At 44.4% G+C, this 20022-nt stretch overlaps 1 protein-coding gene across 14 annotated transcripts in view; it reads left to right on the forward strand.

Annotated features, from left to right (window-relative positions):
• Nucleotides 1–19638, forward strand: part of ANKRD6 (ankyrin repeat domain 6) — a 111878-nt gene extending 92240 nt beyond the window's left edge. For 7 of the 14 annotated variants that reach the window (XM_075747692.1, XM_075747690.1, XM_075747691.1 and 4 more), the window contains 13 exons: nt 1467–1565; nt 2253–2351; nt 5875–5973; nt 7021–7119; nt 8865–8963; nt 9193–9270; nt 10091–10195; nt 10442–10582; nt 10951–11127; nt 13192–13344; nt 13919–14032; nt 15747–16089; nt 17308–19638. In XM_075747692.1, the coding sequence (XP_075603807.1) occupies nt 1467–1565; nt 2253–2351; nt 5875–5973; nt 7021–7119; nt 8865–8963; nt 9193–9270; nt 10091–10195; nt 10442–10582; nt 10951–11127; nt 13192–13344; nt 13919–14032; nt 15747–16089; nt 17308–17879 (2178 nt within the window). In that variant the 3' untranslated portion in view covers nt 17880–19638. The remainder of the gene's footprint in view (nt 1–1466; nt 1566–2252; nt 2352–5874; nt 5974–7020; nt 7120–8864; nt 8964–9192; nt 9271–10090; nt 10196–10441; nt 10583–10950; nt 11128–13191; nt 13345–13918; nt 14033–15746; nt 16090–17307) is intronic. The other 7 variants (XM_075747695.1, XM_075747696.1, XM_075747688.1 and 4 more) reach the window with 4 other exon arrangements.
• Nucleotides 19639–20022: the final 384 nt, after the last annotated feature.

The following is a 20022-nucleotide window of genomic DNA, read 5'->3' on the forward strand; positions in this document are numbered from 1 at the left end:
CCCTTACGGATTAATAACTATTTTGGTGTCATTAGCACAAAAGAACCCCACTAAGTGCAATTTTTAAGTCAGCTGCTAATTGCCTTTGAGAAGAAATTATTTGAATTGTCCAGTTATCTAAAGACTTGTAGACCGTAGGACAGAAAGTACAGAAATTCCTCTAGTTTTAGTATTTAATATAATATGGCATTATCTGTTACAGATTTTTAGCAGAGAAATTTTGTATCTATTTAGGACTAGCTTTCTGCAAGCTTTTTTCCCCCTCAGGATACATTGGCTATCTTTGCCCTTCGTGTGGTTTTGGTGACCATTATCTAGATAACAGAAAGGGATTGGTTTCCCACTCTCTTTATTCATCCCCCAAAAAAGGCTGTGTGCAGCTTTGAAGGTAGTCTTTGTGCCTGGACTCACAGGCTCTGCTTCAGCATTGCAGGTTCAAAGCAACTTCAAAGGGAAGCCAAGACCTGTTGTTGTGGCAGCAAGTGGAGCTACTGCAGCTCGGTTGGCCATCAGTCGGTCTTTTGCGTCCCTACGTGCTGCTGCATAAATCCTCCTGTTCCCTCTCCTTTATCATGGTCTCACCAACATGCACGTAAAAATACAGAGATAACTCTCGATGGGCAGGGCCAGTAGTTTGCATCTCCCTAGCCTTCGGTTTCTGGAAGTTTTACAGAAAATTAATCTTGGGCTCTCCAGCTCAGCAAACGAGTTTGACAGTTGTTAGAGGGGAGATAGATGGGCAGTCAGACAAGATGACTGCATCAGCGTAATTTCTTTTTGAAACTTGGCCATCAAGAAAATAACTGATGTAAGAAACTTGCTTGCTGCTGCTATGTGGCAGGTCAATGAGAAATGAAGGTCGTTCGGACTTCAAGATCACTCAGTTGCTTGAATGAAATGAGTTGGTGGTCTTGCAGTTGTGGTCCTCATCATAAAATTGCCTCCACTCTTAGCACTAATTGGTAAATTCATGAGAGGTGCTGAAAAGACTGATCTCATCTCATGCTCCTTGTCTTAAGCAGGGCTGATGGAGCGATCAGAGCCAAAACAGGAGAGCTTCATCCAGTTAGTCTAAGTACTGGAGGATCATTATGATGTATTACAACAGCCTGTAATTCCCTTTAGTTCCCTTCAGATATTGTTATTAGATTCCTAGTGCCAAATGTGTTAGATTCACTGTCCTTCTAATACTACCATATTTTTAGAATGCTTCAGCGCTGTATATGGGATTGTGATGACTTGCAGACTTCTGTAAACAGTTGGTTTGTAGTTTTCTGATACTTTCAATAACTTCATTAATCTTGGAAACTTTAGTGACAGTTGTTTACAGGGACTGTTTTCAAAGGCAGCTTGGATTTAAACAGTACGTGTGTTGAAGTTGCAGCCCCTGCGTGTGTTGTATGCGTTTGCATTGAGTCAAAATGAGGTGGGAATGGTACCGATTACAAATTTGCTTCTTTTTGCAGGGTGATCAGACAGCATTGCACCGGGCTGCTGTCGTAGGGAACACCGATGTTATAGCATCTCTGATTCAAGAGGGGTGTGCTTTGGACAGACAAGACAAGGTAACAGGCAAAACAAAGTCCTGTGGGATGGCAGCCTTGCCAGCCAGTGATATTAAGGTCTCAGAGAGAAAGTTATGGTTTATCCTCCTGAGTAAGTATCTGATGCTTGGAAAGTAATTGGAACAATTACACTGAAAAAAAGCTGTACCATATCTTTAATATAAATTACTGATTATTTAGTTATTCTTTTTGTATCAATCAGGCTGATAATTTTTGATTTAAGAATCTAGTCTCAGCTTATTAAGGGAGGAATTAAAGAAACGTACAAATATACTATGCCCTAAGCAAAACACTGCAGTTTCCCTTGATTATCCCTGAAACTGAGAATTCCAAGCTGTAAATTTAGTTTAGGAGTAAATATAACTAATTCCAAGATCCAAACAAAAGCTTTAGTGCTGTTCTCTGCTTGCTAGGAGATGTGGGAAGGAGTAGAAGATAGAGGTTGAAGATAGAAAGAGTAGATAGGAAAAAGTACACAAGTTGTCAGTAGAAATTATTTTATGTTTTAGTCTGGTGTATATCTGCCTCTGATAAAAAATAAAATAGAAAATTAGCTAATAGGGAAGGAAAATTATTTATTTTTTGGGGGAGCAGGTGGACCGTGCAGCTGCTGCCTTCTGAATGTAATGTTACTCTGCACGTGGACACAGTGCACTAACCTTCTCCTCTTGTGTGTGTGCTCTTCAGGATGGGAACACCGCTCTTCATGAAGCGTGTTGGCATGGATTCAGTCAGTCCGCCAAAGTGCTCGTTAAAGCAGGAGCCAACGTTCTTGCCAAGAACAAGGTGAGACCCATGCAGGAGGCTCTTTCAGTTCTGGTGTAAGGTGGCTGATTCTTAGCACTGGAGAGTTTTGGCCATGGCATTTCTCAGCAAGTGGAGGACCAGCTCCTAGTAGGATTTTTTTTTTTCGTCTCTTTTTGCATTTATTATGCCTGGATGATTCCTCCACAGGCATTAGGAAATTCATATTTTGACAGCTGATGCAGGAGGAACTCAATAGCACATTGAATGATACGTTAATTATGGCTGCAATTCCTGTGGAGTCTCCACGGTGCTCTAATTTATACCGAGTGAATTCATTGTGATTGGTGTGATTTAAAATGAAAAGGAATTGTACTAATAGGAATATGGCATTCAAAATCTTTTTTTTTTCCCCCCATAAATTAAACAGCCAAGTGAATGTAAGCCACAGAGGGGAAAAAAATACCGTATCTTTTGTTAGCAAGTTCTTCCTAATACATGATCGTAAGCTCATACCAAAATCTTGTAATGAACCCAGATTATCTTCTTTTTGTATTTATAATACTTTGAGAGCAGTTTAGAGGAAAGAACAACAAAGCAAGGGGTTTTAGTTCCACTCTTAATTGTAATGTCTGTGGGAGACTTCAATTCACAAATTCAAAAGTTAATGAAATAGTCTATGAAGTGGCAGTAGCAGCCTATGGCGTGAGCTGAGTTAGGGTTGGGACCGCTCGGTTGGCACCATGTCCTTGGTTACAGGCGAGAGGGCTTTGGGATGGCTTGATGGGGTCTCTGAGCATTTTTTAGTAAACTTCACTCGAAAATGCCAACTGAAAGGGACTAGCGAAGAAAGGGAAGAAGGGAGGCAGATGGCCAAAGTCCAAGATTTTGAGTAAAAAGGCATGTTGCCTGGGCATAGTGTTTCTCTGTGTGCACGTGTACATTTGCAATATACATGCATGTGTTTGTACAGTCGTGGTCACTTTGTGGTCTATAATTACATCATCTTTGATATTATTTTATGTGTATTCCTTCTTTGATAGTGTTCCAACTTCCAATTTTAATTTTCTGTAATTATTTTTGCTGTAATATTCACCTAGATTTGTATCAAAGGTACTTCAGACAACTTCTCATGCTTGACTTTATAGTCCTGTGAACCATTATACTCCTCTGCCTGGATACGCTTGTCTATGTCTATAGGTATACTTTTGTACAAAGGTATGGGCTTAAGATGCAAGTCTGGTTATCCTGGATGCTGGATGCTTCAGGGTAGTGGAAGATTTAGCTTACAATACAGCGTATGTCAACTGGAGACAACCTGTCTTGGAAAGCACGCGCACAGAATAGCTTGGTAGGGTTGATGCCTGAAATGTGACTGGCAGACTTTAATACTGTGTGAACAGCTCCTGCGCTGGTCTTTGATGTCTTACCCACCCAATCCTCTCCCTTTGCATTTCACCATTTGGGTGTTTTTTAATGGACAGGGTCTTTTCTCAGGAGCCACTGAAAAATGTGGGAATCGTGCATGCTTGCACATATGCACGTGCTTTTACCCCTTTTGATTTAAAGGAAAAATGAAGAGCTTAAGTCTACTTAATCCCAAAACGGTTTCTGTGATCTCTCAACTTTTTATGTTACTGACAACAAGGCATAATCTTTCTGACAGCTTTTGTGGCAGCCAGGGCTGAGAGCCATGTCCAGGAACACCCTAGGGACTGTTGACTTACACCTGGGCATCGTGCAATTTTGGCTGGATGGGCAGATACGGGCTGCTAGATTTGCCAAAGCCTGCTGAGCAGCAGAAGACCGGAGGGATTTGACTCTGTATTTTCTGTAACTCCTGGTTAATGTATCCTGGGAGAACACTTGTACGGACGCACTTCTCACAGCACAGCACCTTGAGCACAGTATATAAAAGAGCAATGCAATTGAAGACAGCTTCTATATTGAGTGAAATGCAGAGGGCAGACAGGACACCCGGGATTTTAAAGGCAAGTCAGGCAGGCATTTGAGGAATGGGACAACACGTGGGTAAACCACGTGGGTATCAATATTCCTCCTGTCCAGCAATCACCCTGGAAATGCACTTTATTTACTTGGCTTAATAAAACCTCTTCTGCTGTGATAGATCATCCCATGGGATCAGTTGTAGCCTTCTTTTTAGATCCGCCATCAGTATGAACATTTCAGTGAAGATTCAGTAGACCAGTGAAGACCCCCAACAACAAACTTGGACCCACTCTCCCTCTCATAGAAGCTGGTAAGAGATTTGTCACGCTGTGGGAGACGAGCCAGATGAGCCTGCTCGGTGAGCCCTGACCCGAGGCACCAGCACTATGACTTCTCCCAGCTCTGAGGTCCTCGTCCACCACCTACTGCACGGGACCTCTCAGCCTTCCCGCCAGGGCTGACCTTCCAAACAGCAGATGATAAAGACATTGCAGAGGCTTTTTAGAGATAAACTCAAGAGGGAAAAAAATCAACACTTAAATGCAATTTAGCTGAGAAAGAAAATGTTCATGTCTGCCACAGCTTAGAGACTACATTCAGGCCTGAAATAGTCTGTAACATGGAACCGAAGACCTAAAACCACATCTAAGAGTTGGCCTTTTGTAATTCAAACCCTGCAGCTTGATCTGTGTCTTGAAAGCACGGGAGACAAATTAAAGGACATTATTGAGGTGAACAGGCAGCCTAGTAAGCATGGGAAACCTTTTTACCTGAGCTGATTTCATTTCTAGCTCCCAAGAGCCAAAATTCCCAGTCATATTCAGGCCAACAAAAGCCAAATGCTGCCAGAAAAACTTGTCAGACCAATAAAATCCTTCACAGTCTTAGAAAACACAAGCAAACTCTTCTTTGATTTCTGTCCATAGAAACTGCACGTTTGCTTCTTTCAGGAACCTTAGCATGTGATTCTCTGGGGTTTGGGTGGCTTTTTTTTTTTTTTCTTTTCACTTTCTCATCTTGGCTGGAGACTGGTATGCTTTCTGAACATCAAAGCTTCCCGATAGCCTGAAACCTGCATCCTGCCCTGTGAGACCACCTACAAACTCAGCAAGACTTGGAGCTGGTTTGTGTTACGATCGTAAGGAAACAGAAATCATTGTGACCCTCGTCTGCCTAGCACCCTGCTGCAGTTGCAGCTGACTTTGCTTGAGATCAGAGATGCCGTGCCGTGGCAGCGTGGTTCTTTGTGTGTGCGCGTGGGGGAAACCCGAAACACAAGAATTATATTTCTTTAAATGAAATACTTGATAGTGCTGTTTGATATTAATGAACCAGACAGTTTCTAGAGTCTGCTTCCTGCAAACAGACTTGACCAATGCAGATATCATTAGACCATCCGACTTCTGCCTTTACTATATCCCAGATAAATCGCTTCCAGGATGAGGAGGGTATTTCAGTCTCCGGGTTCATTCAGCTCACATCTTTGGGAAAATAACAGCGATAATTTCCCACCCCTGGGTGGATTTTCTTGTGGGAAGACCTGTGAGGTTTTATTTTTTAATGCTTACACCCAATTTCTAAATACGACTTTTATATTTTTCTGTATTTCTCTAAGGCAGGTAATACACCTCTTCACCTGGCTTGCCAGAATAGCCATTCCCAGAGTACTCGTGTTTTGTTACTTGGAGGATCTCGAGCAGACCTCAAAAATAATGTGAGTTTTGGAAAGAATATGTTCGGTTTTGTGTGCCTTTCTTTTAGCTATATTGCTTTAACTTGTACAAACGCTCAGAAATGCTTTAAGCTGTGATTTTTATTAGAAATGCTGTTGACCCCCCCCCAACAAACCATTGTCTACATCAAGTACAGGAATGGTTTTGATATGGCTGAGTGATGCACTACTTATACCCATCTCCTGAGCAGGGACGGAAGGAGCCAAAAGGGGCTTTGCTGTTGCACAGACGGAGGCAGCTGGTTGCTGCTTTTTGGGGGTCCTGATGGCCTGACCCATACACTGTCGTGCAATTCTGCAAAAGGGTTCCTCTCTCAAAAAGATGGAAATGTTAAAGAGGTTTTATGCCAGAGAAGTGAAAGTCTTCAGATCTGCTCTTGCTGAGACAGATAATATACACTGTGTGTCGGTCTGTCAAATGAGGTAGATTCAAGGTGACTTCAATTTCAGACAGCTTTCCTCCTATTTTATAATGATTCTAGCATGACAAAGGAAAACAAAATCTACAAAAGGAAGCCAGATGTTTTTGTTCCTGCTTGATAACAAGGTGGGCAGAAGGACACAGAGATGGAAACCGATGCGGCTCTGCTCCCAGCTCCCATTCCAGCTGTGCACGTGCCACCCCTGTGGGGACGCTGCCTGGCCCCCACTCCTCAGGTTTTCTTTATTATGTGCAACACCACATTGAGTTTCCAAATCACATTGTTTTGCGGTTCAGAACAACAGATTGAATGTAAAAATGTAAATCAGGTTTTGTAGTGCATAAACCAGCATTTTATAATTCCAGTATTTCCTGTCAGTGGTTAAAGAATTTGTACCCCCACCTTGTCTGACCCCAGCTCTTGCTAAACTTTCCCACCCATGACAGTAGATTTTGTACCGCAGAGACAACAGCATTGCTGTTCAGTGGAGGTGTGTGGCATTTACTGCTCTTTTTGGTTTAATAGGATTATTTCATCCCTGAACACCATGACAAGTGCAAGCTTTATTACTGCGATTACGTGCTCAGAGCTTTGTTTCTGTTCGCAGGCAGGAGATACCTGTCTGCATGTGGCTGCTCGTTATAATCACTTGCCCATCGTTAGGGTGCTGCTCAGTGCTTTCTGTTCTGTCCATGAAAAGAACCAGGTCAGTGCATGAACCTCATTGCAACTCTGCGCCCTTTGCATACGGCTAGTTGTTGGGAAGAGGGATTCCTACCCAAGTAATCCCGCTTCTCTTTGTGCTTCATTGTGCCACCAAATGCCTGAGCTTTTAAGAATAGCCTTAAAGTGATGGCATATCAGTGGTTTATTATTTTGCCATCACATTTGCATCGTTTCTTTAAAGCATTGCCTATTTATGAGGTTCTGCGATTGTATGTTGGTGTTGAAAGGGGGTTTGGGGCAGGGGTCATAGCATAGGATTAGGAGTTGGAGATCCTGGGACCTTACCAGTTCTGTGCAGAATGGGACTTGGCAAGAGACTCGGTTGTTTTATGGGGGCCCATTTTCTCCTCTGTAACTAGATTTTAATGATCCTGTGGCCATTACAGAGACATTGTGAAGTAGAACTCCTTTTCAGATGCTACAAAAGTGTGAATTCCTCTGGAATACTTTTCTTTGCTGCCCCTTTGCAGTAGGGGGAATTAAAAGGACATGAAAGTGAAGAAAAAGAATGCATTAAATTCAAATTAATGATCAGTCTAACCTAGGATTGATCATCCATAGTTGTTTTATAGAGAAGTAATTGATTGCTGTACCTATAGCGTAGCCTAACTGGGTGGTAGAAGGGAATGGATTTAGGACATGAAAATGTGTTAAATCTGCTAAATAAACAGATTATGTGGTGCTTAACCACATCGTCTCATGTTCCTGGGAAATTTTCTATGTGTAGTTGAGGATCATAAAGATGTTTCCTGATCTGTACATTTAATCTTGTTTCTTAGATAGGAGATACTACAGCAAACAAGATGGGTTTCATCATGTTAAATTTACTATGTAATTTTATTTGGAAATAAGTTTTTTAACTTGCAAAATGAGCTACTGAATATTAAGATCAACTAGTGTGAACCTGGCCCAGAGGTTCATTCCTTCATTCCCCAGCACTACCCCAAGTTGTTCCATATTTGCACATACAATGATTTTATTTATGAATGCGCCTCATCTAAGTTAGCAGCAAGCAATAGATTTCTACTCGTCTTGAGGAGATGTAATTTTCAGAAGGCAAAATGGAAGGCAAAGGGGACAGGAGGGCATTATATGCACGTGCCTGGCCTCCCTTGAACAGCTGCTGGCTCTGTTACTGGTGCCCGAATCTGATCACGGCCATCTTCACTTCACTGCACCAGGACAAGGGCAGGGCACTGTGTTAGTGCTGGACCCAGATCGCCTCCTGGCTTTGGTCCAAAGCCTGTTTTTCTTGAGGAATCTCGTGAAGAGAACACCAGCCATCTTGCTGCTGGTACTTATCTGATTATTTTTGAGTAATGTGATACATGACCACCTGCGCACCAAATAATCAAACCTAAAAAAAAAAAAAAAGAGAAAGTTGTGGTGGGAAAACCGGTTCTGCCCTCAGATGTCGTATCCGTTTGCTGGCGGTAGAGCTGGGATGTCTCCAAGCTGCATCTTGTGTCACTTGGTTTAGTTAAACCAGATCACCAGCACCCCAGCTGCATTTCTCAAAACCAGGCTGAAGTAGCTCCTTGCCCCCTCCTGTCCTCTTCCTCCCAACTCTGCTTTTTTCATTGACCAGGCCTTATTTAGTCTTAGTTGTTGCATCAGTAAGTGTAGGTCTTTTGACCCCTGAGCATCTGTTAGGAAGGTGTGATTTCTGCAGGGCGAGACCAAGGACTTGCGTTACACGGTTGTTTTCTGCTTTCTAACTTGCAGGCAGGGGACACTGCACTCCATCTAGCTGCGGCTCTGAATCACAGGAAGGTGGTTAAGCTGTTGCTGGAGGCAGGGGCCGATGCATCCGTGGTCAACAATGTAAGCAGAAAGTGGAGTTTCTTTGGTGTTTTGTATTAATGCAGACTCCCTTCAACACTCTTCGTAGTGTTGGTAGAAAATATTTGGGTGTCGAATTAAATCTGGGTAAATGAAAGCAGTTAGTCACTTTACTCTTGTGCACAGAGCATGTACTAACCTTGGGTGAACAAATTCCACATTTCCAGTAGCTTGTGTTTTGAAGGAAATGCTGTTTTCTTTTTCCTCTCAGGCAGGTCAGACCCCTCTAGAGGTTGCCAGACAGCACAATAACCCTGAAGTTGCTCTCCTCCTCACTAAAGCATCACAGGTACGTTACAAATCTCTCCCCAAGACACGCATACACACAGAGCTGAGGCCAGTTAACCTAGAGCGGCCACATGCCCTGGTCCTTAACTTTCTCCTGTGAAAGGTGCCTACATTTCTGCTGGCATTGCGTGGTGGCCTCAGGTCTGTTGGCATGGAGCCTTTCAGCTCATGAGCCCAGCAAGATGTGCAGATGAAGCCTCAGTATTAAGCACTGGCAGAGGTCCTGGCTGTCCTGGCTGGTGGAGGATGGAGCAGCAAAAGGCACTTGTTCCCTGCGGCGGCCCAGGGGTTGGAAAGCTGCCCTGTACCGAAAAGCTCCCAGGCTATGCCCGCTGCTGCCTACCTCAGACATCTCCCACCTCCAAGATGGTTGCTTGCACTGAAAATGCTTTGAAATGGGGACAAAACGTCCTGTTTATACTCTGCTGCTCTGTGCAATATGTTACAATGCTCTCCAGGCCGGAAGGCAGGTGGGAGGGCTCTGTGTTCTGGTAGGAGACCAGGCGCCGTCCCTGCCCTGCTCCTCCTCGTCATCTCTGTGTGACAAGGGCTGGGCTGGGCTTGGCAATCAGCGTGGGGACACAGGAGGAGGCTGTCATCCCTCCATGGGCAGCGAAGTGCCCTGGTGGCCTTAGCTCAGTGGTGGTGTGTTTTCATGACTATAAACACCTACGTTGCTTGGCCCATCCGCATCCATCTGGCAGTGTGCTTTCTTTTCTATATCCCCTTTTAGTAGAGATGAGAAAGGTCTGCTCTATCGCTTGACTTCTGTGGTAGGAAAGAGCATGGCATTGCTGAGTAATAGTGTGGTCTGCCCTCAGGTCTCGCGCTTTAACCGTGGAAGAAGCCTGAGGAAGAAGAGAGAGAGGCTGAAGGAGGAAAGGCGAGCGCAGTCGGTACCACGGGATGAAGTGGTACAGAGCAAGGTACAGCCCGGCACTACCAGCTGCATCTGCTGCGAGGAGGGGGTGTAAATAGAACCCATCAGGGCTAAATCTGTTTGGAGCCATCACTTGTGCGTGACTGTGGCAGCTGTCTGGGGCAGTCTGTCATGCTTTGCTGCTGGAGAGTTGCCCACTCGTGCGCAGAGCAGCTTTAAGCTAGGAAATTGACGAAAAGGCACCTTTTCCCCATCTCTGCAACTGCTCTGAACTCCCTGTCTTTGCTTCAAGCAGGGCAGCGTCTCGGCTGCTGACGACACGCCGAGCAGTGACCAGCCACCGCAGGGGAAGAGCGATCTGAAAGACGAACCCCGGTCAACCTCACCAGATCCCAAAGGGAAGAAGAGCAAAAAGAAAAAGCCAAAGGAAAAGGTATCAGTAGATTTAAAACAGCAGAGAGAGAGAGAGAGAGGGTGTAGTTGTAAAGGTACAGGTGTCCCTTTGGTGTGCCAGTGAGGCAGGGCACCAGCCCCGCCGTGCCCATGGGGCAGAGGTTGTCTTCAGGCAAAACCAATTTCTGGTGGGGAAATTCAGCTATTGAGAGTCACGCGCACTGGATTTGTGTGGAAATCTGGTTACTCTGCTGCCAGACACCAAAGCTGTGGCCAACCACTGTGGCTGGATTGGTGTTTTAATCAGGTTTTTGCTGCAGTTATCACCATGGGTTTGTCCCATTCCCACCAGAAATAGTTTACCAGGGGGCTCATAAACAGGGAAAACATTGTGTGTATTTCACGCAGGTTTCAGCTCTCTCAGACCCCATCTCCCCAGCTGATCAGCAGACTCTCCCTCGGCCCCAGCAAAACGTGCCGAAGCGCAGAAGTAAACATCACTGCACGTCTCCACCCCCTCCCCACGAGGTCCGAGCCTACCAGCTCTACACGCTCTATCGAGGAAAGGATGGGAAGGTGATGCAGGTGAGCCGGCCGCTGCCCTCGCGGAGGGAGAGGCAGGGAGCAGCGCTTGGAGTTGCGGCACAGTTAGGTAATGGATGGAAAACGCGCTCGCTGAACTGCCCTCCCAAGGGTATGAAATCACAACTGTGGATTTGTTTGCCTCGTTTGGGCTTCAGCTGCATTTTGGCCTGAAGTCTGGTAAACGATAAGCTGGTTTTCTGCGTGCTGAGGAAGACATGCTTAACTAGTTTTGTTCTACAAAGTATTTCTTTTTGAAGTAAGGTGTGAACAGTGATTGGAAATGACACCGGAACTTTTATGGTACACTTTGAAATATTGAAATTTCCAGCAGGAAATGCAAAGACCTTTGCCAATAAAAATAAATTAAAGCATTGTGTGAGCACTGAAGCTTACTACCTATACCAAGAGCTTGAGTACGCTCCATACATTGTGTTTCAGTTCTGTTTATTGCAAGGTGTCTTTGGGGATTCTAGGATTACTGGAGGCAGGAGTGGTACAGAAATTGGTTCACAAATAAACCAAGAAATACCAGTGCATGTGCATTTATTCTGGTTTAGAGGCAGATGTTTTACTCCACTCAATTTATTTTATTCCGCAAATATTTACTAGTACACATTTCTAAAAGAGCATGAAAACAGTCAGCAAATTACCCCGTAGACATTGTAAACGTCTACACTCTTGCTTTCTTAATATTGCCCTCCGGTACTTCTTGGAGGTCAGTTCTTTCATTTCCTCGGCTTCTCAAATCCATCCACCAGCTCTCCTCAATCCCTTGCTATGCATAAGAAATTCAGCAGATTCTGAAGATCACTCAAGTCAGATGTCAGAGGTTTTACTGGCCTTGTTTTCCAGCATCTCACTGTGTAACGCTTGGGAAGCTTCCAGGCAGGGGCACTCTGGGATTATCCTAGTAGCAGACATCAGGGAGGATGGAGGACCTTTCGTCCATTAAAAGGGGTATCTCCCTGTCCCTAGGATCTGATGGTGGGAGGATGGGCCAGTAGGAACAACTTGGGGTGCAGGAAGAAAGGTGCAAAGAGCAGATAGGATTTGTATACAAATCTAATCTATTCACCAAGGTTAGTTTAATACAGCTAGACTCCCTTAGAGCGTTTCCTGAAACACATGACACTCCTCTCTCCCCTTCTTTTGAGCTTGTCTGTCTTCTTTGATGCCCTCAGGCCCTGAAGAGCAAACCAAATTTCTTAAGTACATGTATTTCCAAAGCTTTCTCTAGCCCTCCGCAAACCACCCGCCTTCCCCTGCCAAGGGAATAACCCCAATTTGTGAAACGGTAGTGCAGGGCCGAAGGGGAGAGGGAGGCTCCTCTCTCTGCAGACGGCTTCCGAGCTGCTGCCTGGGCTCCTGACTCACCCCCCTGCAGGAGCCAACTTCTGCCAGCGGAGCGCAGAGGAAGCCGACGGGGATTAGCTGTCCTCACTTAAGGGAGCCTGTTGCGACCGTCTCCCTGAGAGATTTCAGTGTGGTGGGTGCAGCTCGCCTCGCCGAGGAGCCTTGGGACGCGTTGTGCAAGTCAAAGGCAGGCAGCGGGGTGCGCAGCGTGTCAGCAGGGTGATGGCAGGCAGGAGCAGCGAGACCTTGCCACACACTACATGGGAAAAAACAGCACATTATTGTCATGAGGTTAAAAAAATAAATGCACACAAGGACACATATGTCTACAAAAATCACATTTTTTTCATACAATTCAGAATTACTGCATCGAGACATCGGGGCACAGGCCTGTAATGTGGTAACCCTTCATACGGCACACGGTACGCACAGCATACGTGACCTGAGCTCGTTGCTGCTTGTAGCCCCAGCAAAAATCAACACTGCTCTGTTAGGATGTGTCCGTATAAATCAGATTAATCCTTGTTTTAGTCTGTGCTTTTCCAGCTAATAATAGCCTGTTTGCTGAGCTACCGTAAGATGTTCTCGGGAGGGTGAGATACAGTACACGGTACAGAAGAGCCCAAGTCCCACTCAAGGAGGCTGTGATAATGTTCCAAGTGCACTAAGAGGACAGCGGGAGGTAGCAAGTGACTGTGTTACTCCTTTCAGGCACCAATAAATGGATGTCGTTGTGAGCCCCTGATAAATAAACTGGAGAATCAGCTGGAGGCAACAGTAGAAGAGATGAAAGCTGAGTTTGGGACAGTACAAGATAAGATGAATGTTAAGCTGGGCCAGATGGAAAGCAAAACTCAACATCAAGTAAGAATATGACCCAGAGCTCTGCCTGCCTATTAGAAACATATCCTAAGCTGAATGAATATTTTCATTGTCATGATTTGTTTTTTGCTTCTTGTGTTGTAAAATTGAACCTGATACCTGCCTGATACTCAAGACCAGGGAACTGTGATGTTCCACAGGGATCTAATGTTGCAAACTAGGGTCCTGAGGAAAACACATTTAATGTGTTAAGTGGCTTCAGGTGGTTCTTCAGCCAATAAATCTAAACTGCTTGAGGCCCTAAGAGGGAAGCTTAAAGACAGAAGGCAGTCCTACAGCTGGTTGGTTCATAATTGTAAAAATCCCTCTTGCTGAATTCTGTTTGCACTGAGATTGAAGAGCCTCTAAATTATTTTTTATTTTTAATGTAATTGTTATTCATTGATAATCTTGTGCTTGAACCTTTTTGCAAGCTACATCCAATTGTACTTGGTGGCATTTCTAGAAACAAAGACTGAAAGACAGACTGTACTTGGGCTTACAAGGTTCACGCATGGGGGTTTTGTTTGTTTTTTAACATGATCATCTCAGCTAAATTGTGGTTTTTTATCCACAGCTCCGTGTTTTAGACAAGCTTATGGCTGAGCGGCTGTCCGCAGAGAGAACAGAGTGCCTTCACCGCCTGCAACAGCACGCTGAGCTGGAAAAAAGTGAGGGGGAGAAACGGCAGGTAGGGCTTGAAACAGCTACTCCTGTGAGCTCAGATGGATCAGCTCAAGAGTTCTGTTCCAGCAGGCAGAGAGAATACTGGAGATTTCTCTCATCTGTTGAAACAGGCAAAAGAGCTTCAAAGATCAAATTATTCCTATCCACCACCTTAATCTTTAATCCAAATTTATAAAGCTTTTGCATTAGAAATCCAGTCCTGCTGTCATAACTTAGTTTGGTGGGTCAGAAGTGTGGGATCTGTAACAAAGTATCTTTTTTTCTAGCATAGTGCTTTACAAAAATTCCTACCGCTATGTTTTTTACAGTTGTGCTTTCAGCTTTTGCTTCATTAAAGGACATCTGCAGGAACATCTGCAAATAGCACCACAGGCTAAGATCTGTGTTGTTCCTTTTACTTCTCATCCATTTGGTTGTGTGCCCTGGGAATCTCTCCCTTCTTCTCGATCTCATCTTTTTTTGCCCACGTATTAAAAGGCTGCAGTTCTTCCCTCTGACTTTGGCAACGGTGCACCACCTCCACGCTGTGTGTTACTGCCAATAGGCAAGTTCTTTCTGCGTGCTTGTTGAACCAGCATTACAAGAATAACTGTTCCCATACAGATCCAGCTCTTTCCCTTCTAGCTTCTGCAAAAACTCACCATTAAAACATGCTAAGAAATTTGCATTTCTCCACTCACACAGGTAAATTTAAAATGCAATTAATTTTCTCATGATTGGTATTCTTCTAAGAATTTGTGCTAGTAAAATGTCATGACTTTTTGTAAGACCATTCCAAATCCATGTTAAAAGGCTGGCAGCTGTGATAATCCCAGCATAAACTACTGATCTTCAGTCTAACATCTGCAAAATGCTTTTCTCCAAAGTACTTACCAAACTAAGGCAGCTTTAGTTTTTATTTCATTGTAAAAGACGTATTATATTGGCTTCTGAATGTCTGGGCTTGTGCTCCAGCTCCTTGTAATCTCCATTTAAGAAATGAGATGCTGGAGTGATCCATCAGGTGAACTGGAATTACCATTAAGCCAGATCGGCTGTTCCTCTTCTCTTGGGTCTAATTGTAACTACTGCAAAAACTGAGTTGGGCTTGACTAAATGTCCATGTGCATGGGAGGGCCCGACCTAAATTAATGATGTTGTATGAACAAGAAGGTAAAAGAGCTACTCATATTCTAAATGATAACTGGCAAATGCCTCTGCGGCTGACACTTATTAAGCACCTTTGTACTTTGAAAGCTGTTAGTAATTTATCATTTAGCCTTGGACTCATTTTTAGCACCAAATGAATAGAGGAGCAGAGGTTGGCAATGGTAGAAAGCTGTGTCCCACAAGCAGCTATTTTGAATTTCACTCTTTAAAAATGGCAGCTTTGAGCACATGTGATGTTCCTTGCACTTAGAAAGTACGATTGACTGCATGATTAAACAAGTCAGCCTTGACCAGAGGACTTAGAGCCACATTTGAAGTACCACATTCAAATCTAAGAGGTGGTAGCTTGGTCTAAAGAGGATGCCTTTCGTTAGCTAATGCATAGTTCCTCATCTTTTCTGATTTGCAGTCCTTTAAATATTCCCAGTGGCAGCATGCACGTCAGTACAGGGAGTCTAAGCCCACAGATACTAACTTGCTCCTCTTTCTCCCTGCCACACATCCTCAGCAGCCCAGGAACCATAGGATCTAATTGTGGGATCATCTAATTCACAGTCTCTTTCTCACAGATTTCCTTGGTCGATGAGCTGAAGACTTGGTGCATGTTGAAAATTCAGAATCTGGAGCTCAAGCTTTCTGGAGATTCCAGGTCATCAAGACCAAAATCAACTTTGTCCACTTGTGAGTCTCTCACTGAGACCCTGGATACCGAGAACAACCCCCACAGTGCCAAGGACTGTAAAGCCAACCAGCCTCTGCTGCAGTCAGAGGGCTCCCACCAGCATTCCTTTATCACGCTCCCAAATAACCTCTCGGAAGACGGGGGAAGGAGCAGAGTCCAGGAGCCAGAACAGAGCTTTGGGCAACAGTTTTGCATTCAGCAAGATGGTGCATCAGGTACAACCTTGTCAGGTACTTAGATGTCATATTCATTCAAAGGCGAGCTAATTATCTGAAGGATACTTGCAGTAATGCCACAGATATCAATTCTCGCTGTGTGTTCCCCCCATCCATATGCCTGATGTCTTGGGATTAGAATATACTTCAAGGCAGCCACTGGGAATATTTTAAGATGCAGCTGGGTGGTGGAATTCCAGTGGCTCTTCCTGATGCTTCCATGTTGCTGTGTCTTTGAAGCCAGGTGCTTGGATGCTCTGTTATAACTCTGTTTTCTGAAATTTCTACAGCTTCCCAGTCAGAATTGCTCCCACACTGTTGTCTGTCAGGAAGGTGCGCAGATTATACAGTCTACTGAAGAAAGTGTATGGTATTTAGCGTTTTTCACATGTATAGAACCTATAATGGCAGGGTGCAAGGATGTGAACCTCATTTTCCTTGTTAATATTCAAACTGCAAGGATCTAGAATAAACCTCTCACTTTTTCCTCTTTCCTTGAACCAAAGTCTGTTTAATTATTAGTTCATTGGACAAGAACAAAAATAGCAACATTCAAGGCCATTCAGGGATCATGGCCACCCTAAGACAGGGAAGACTGGTTCAAGCCACCTCTCTGTGCTTGGTCAGGGAAGCTTTTGAGGAAAAAAGAAATGGGCAGAATGCCCAGGACTCCACAGCCAAGGAGAGCGCCATCAAAGCCCTAGGCTTCTGTGAATTACATTGTATATGCCCCTCAAATTACTACCCAAACAGAACAGACAAGGACTTGGCTACCCCAGACTAGAAGGGCAGAAGACCACACAGGAGATGTTGTGGCACTATGAGTGTAGCTACTGCAATGAACAGTTCAGGAGCATCAAAATGTGTTACCTTTGCAAAATTAGTGGGGCTTCAAGTTTTGTAGAAGCGGGGTGTTCATAAATACCAGCAAACTACTTTGGGACTTTAGCCTGATCTTTGCTACAATTCCTTCTTGTGAAGTCCTTTGATTGTTGCCAGTCTGTAGTCCCGCAGCCACAATGCAGCGCCTCTCTGCCTGAGCCAGCTTTTCTGTTTTAGTGACTATTACATCACCTGACTGTGAAGATGCGATAAGCTAACATGAGCCTCTACACTGTACACACAGCATGGTACACGGAAACCACATCATTCATCAAACAATGAGGATTTATGAATGCTCAAATAAATGCCAAGAGCTTGTCTAAATACATACGTATATATTTTGTTCTGTAGGTACAGAGCAACAGTTAATCGTTGGTGGACCAGTTTCTTCTGCCCCTGCTCAAGATGTCAGGCCGAAAGACAAAGCTGTTAGTGCCAGCACGTTCCACCGGTTCCAGCAGGAGCTGCCCTCCTCTGAGCTTTCAGGATCCAAATTAAGACATGTGAAAGTTCAAGCTGCTTTGCAGCCCTTGACTGAACCTGTGAAGACCGAACCACAGAGCAGCTACTTCATCGACAAAGGAACTCAGACAAAGAAGTCCGGCAAGAGCGGGCAGGCAAGGCACAAAGCTCTGCACCATGCCGGGGCACATCCGAGCCAGGAACAGCAGCCCCCCACCTTGCCCGCGGGGCAGCCGCCTGCCCCTCCGCTCAGAGACACCTCCCAGGCCCTGGAGATAACACAGTACTTCTTTGAGGCTGTCTCCACACAGATGGAGAAGTGGTACGAACGGAAGATAGAAGAAGCCCGGTGCCAAGCTAATCAGAAAGCGCAGCAAGACAAAGCTGCGCTCAAGGAACACATTAAAAGCTTAGAAGAGGAGCTCAGCAAATTAAGGACTAAGGTGCAGAAAGAGAGCTAGCATCTACCGAGGAGGTGAAGACAAGCAATGGGACTCATTTTGGAACCAGCTGTACAGGAATCTGGAATACCAATATGTACATTTGTAGTGCCTGTTACATCCAAACAAAATGCTCTTTTTTCAGGAGTAGAAATAACTTTGTAAACTCCAGAACCAAGGAGAATTCATATGCAGACCGTACTGATGACAACGAGATGCTGCAGATTAGATCCTTTCTTTGTTATTTCCCAGAGTCCGTTAAATATTGCACTCTCAATTTCCAGGTGCTGCTTGAAAACAAACTGCATTAGAAACCAAAATTGCTTTCTGAAAAGGGAATTTCCTTACTTCCACCCAGGTCATGTGTGGCTAGAGGGTTCCACTGTATGCTACATGTAAACACGTGGCGATACCAATACTGAAACAAATCCAGGATGTTTGAGAGCTTTTGACAGAAATTCCTTAGTGATGAAGGGCTAGCGATACTATTTTAGATACTCCCCATGGCCTCCCTCTAGTCAGTGGAGAGAAGCTACAGACCCAACTCAAACTACAAGCCCGTGTAGGTGCCAGGGGCAGGCTGCCCGCTGGGAGTGGCCAGGCGCCCACGCAGTGAGATGCTAAGGTGAGTCATCCCATTAGGTACGGAGGCTGCAGTCGCCACTTTGCTTGTCTTTTGGTTTTATGTTATTAAAACAAATACTAAATTAGCTTTGTCTTGGTTTTACTGGTGTTCTGGTTGCAAAGCTCCTTGTGGTTACACGGTTGTTGGGGGCCGTACTTGAGTAATCTGCCTGAAAAGTTCTGTTTAGGGCACGGATGGCAAATATTTTACCATAACCATGCTCTGCTTGTTAGGTGTAATTTTTACATAACTCTCTTTTCCTGCAAGCAGCAAATGGCTGAATTCTCTACTACTGAAGTCTTTTATCTAAAGAAGTGAAAGCTTGGTTCCCTGAAGTCAGATGTTTCTTTTTCTGCAGAGGGAGGATTTTCTCCCAGACACCTTGTCCAGACCGTCTTCCTTTGTCCCCGAGTGATTCCTCTCTGGTTTTACCTTGTATCTCTAAAAAGAGAGGCTGGGCTCTGGTGAGTCTTTAGGTCTTAGGACTGGTTTCACAAGCACTCCCACAAAATAGAACTCAGCAACATTTTAAAGTTCTTATGGATCTGGTTTTTGTTACAAAATCAAAACTTCCAAGGACCAATGTCATGGTCCAGGCTGACAGACTCCAAATCAACTAGAAGCACCGTAACTTGTTTCATCTGCTCCCCTTTAGGGTTTCCTCCTCAACCTCTAAGGCGGCTCCATCAGGTTCTGTTAGAAAAGTAAGTTTACTTAGCAGATTGTGATGGAACAATTGTTCAAAACCAATTCAAACACAGGACAGTACTGTTATGCCAGGGAGAAAGAGATTTTTATCCTGTACTGAAGAGCCCTAAAATCAATACAAAATACTTCACAGTACTGAAGACACCATTGACTAATTAGTAATTAAGCTTTCATCTTCTTAGCTGATGTATAAAGTGAAGAAAATTGTATTATATAACAATATTTTTAAAGTTCCTATTAATGCACTATCAAGACAAGAAAAATATATCCGCAGTTATGGAAATACTAGTTTTATTGCTCTGACTTCTGTAGTCTAATATAGACACTTTCATACGTTTACAGTTTTGTTTAAGCTACTGTAGGAATGCAGAAGCATGCCGTTTTTGTATCATCTTGATCAAGTGAATGTTTTGCCAAGCAATTAAAATAAGCGTTGCTCAGAAGTGATCTGTGTTGCTCAGAAGTCTGTTGTGTAGTGTTTTCTAGCCAGAGAAAATGGAGAAAAATCCACCTCACTTGACTCAGGAGAGGAAGCAGAAAATTGGGATTTTTGACTTTTTAAGCTTTTGTATTTGTGGCTATAAACCACAGAACCCGGGTTTACCACCTGTCCCGAGGGAGGCTGCAGGGACTGACTGCCATTTGTTACCTGATGCACGCACGCTTCGGAAGTTTCTGGCCTGGGGTGGAGTTGCGCAGCGGATCACAGGTGCTCTCGTGGGCTTGCACAAGCAGAAGGGAAAGGGCGAGGCTGTGGCTTTAGCTGATCTGCTTCACAAACTGTGCTACCAGGGTCGCCACTGGAGCAGTAATTGAAGATGGTAACTAAGG

Source organism: Balearica regulorum, chromosome 3, assembly GCF_011004875.1.
Source record: "Balearica regulorum gibbericeps isolate bBalReg1 chromosome 3, bBalReg1.pri, whole genome shotgun sequence".
Taxonomy (NCBI): domain Eukaryota; kingdom Metazoa; phylum Chordata; class Aves; order Gruiformes; family Gruidae; genus Balearica; species Balearica regulorum.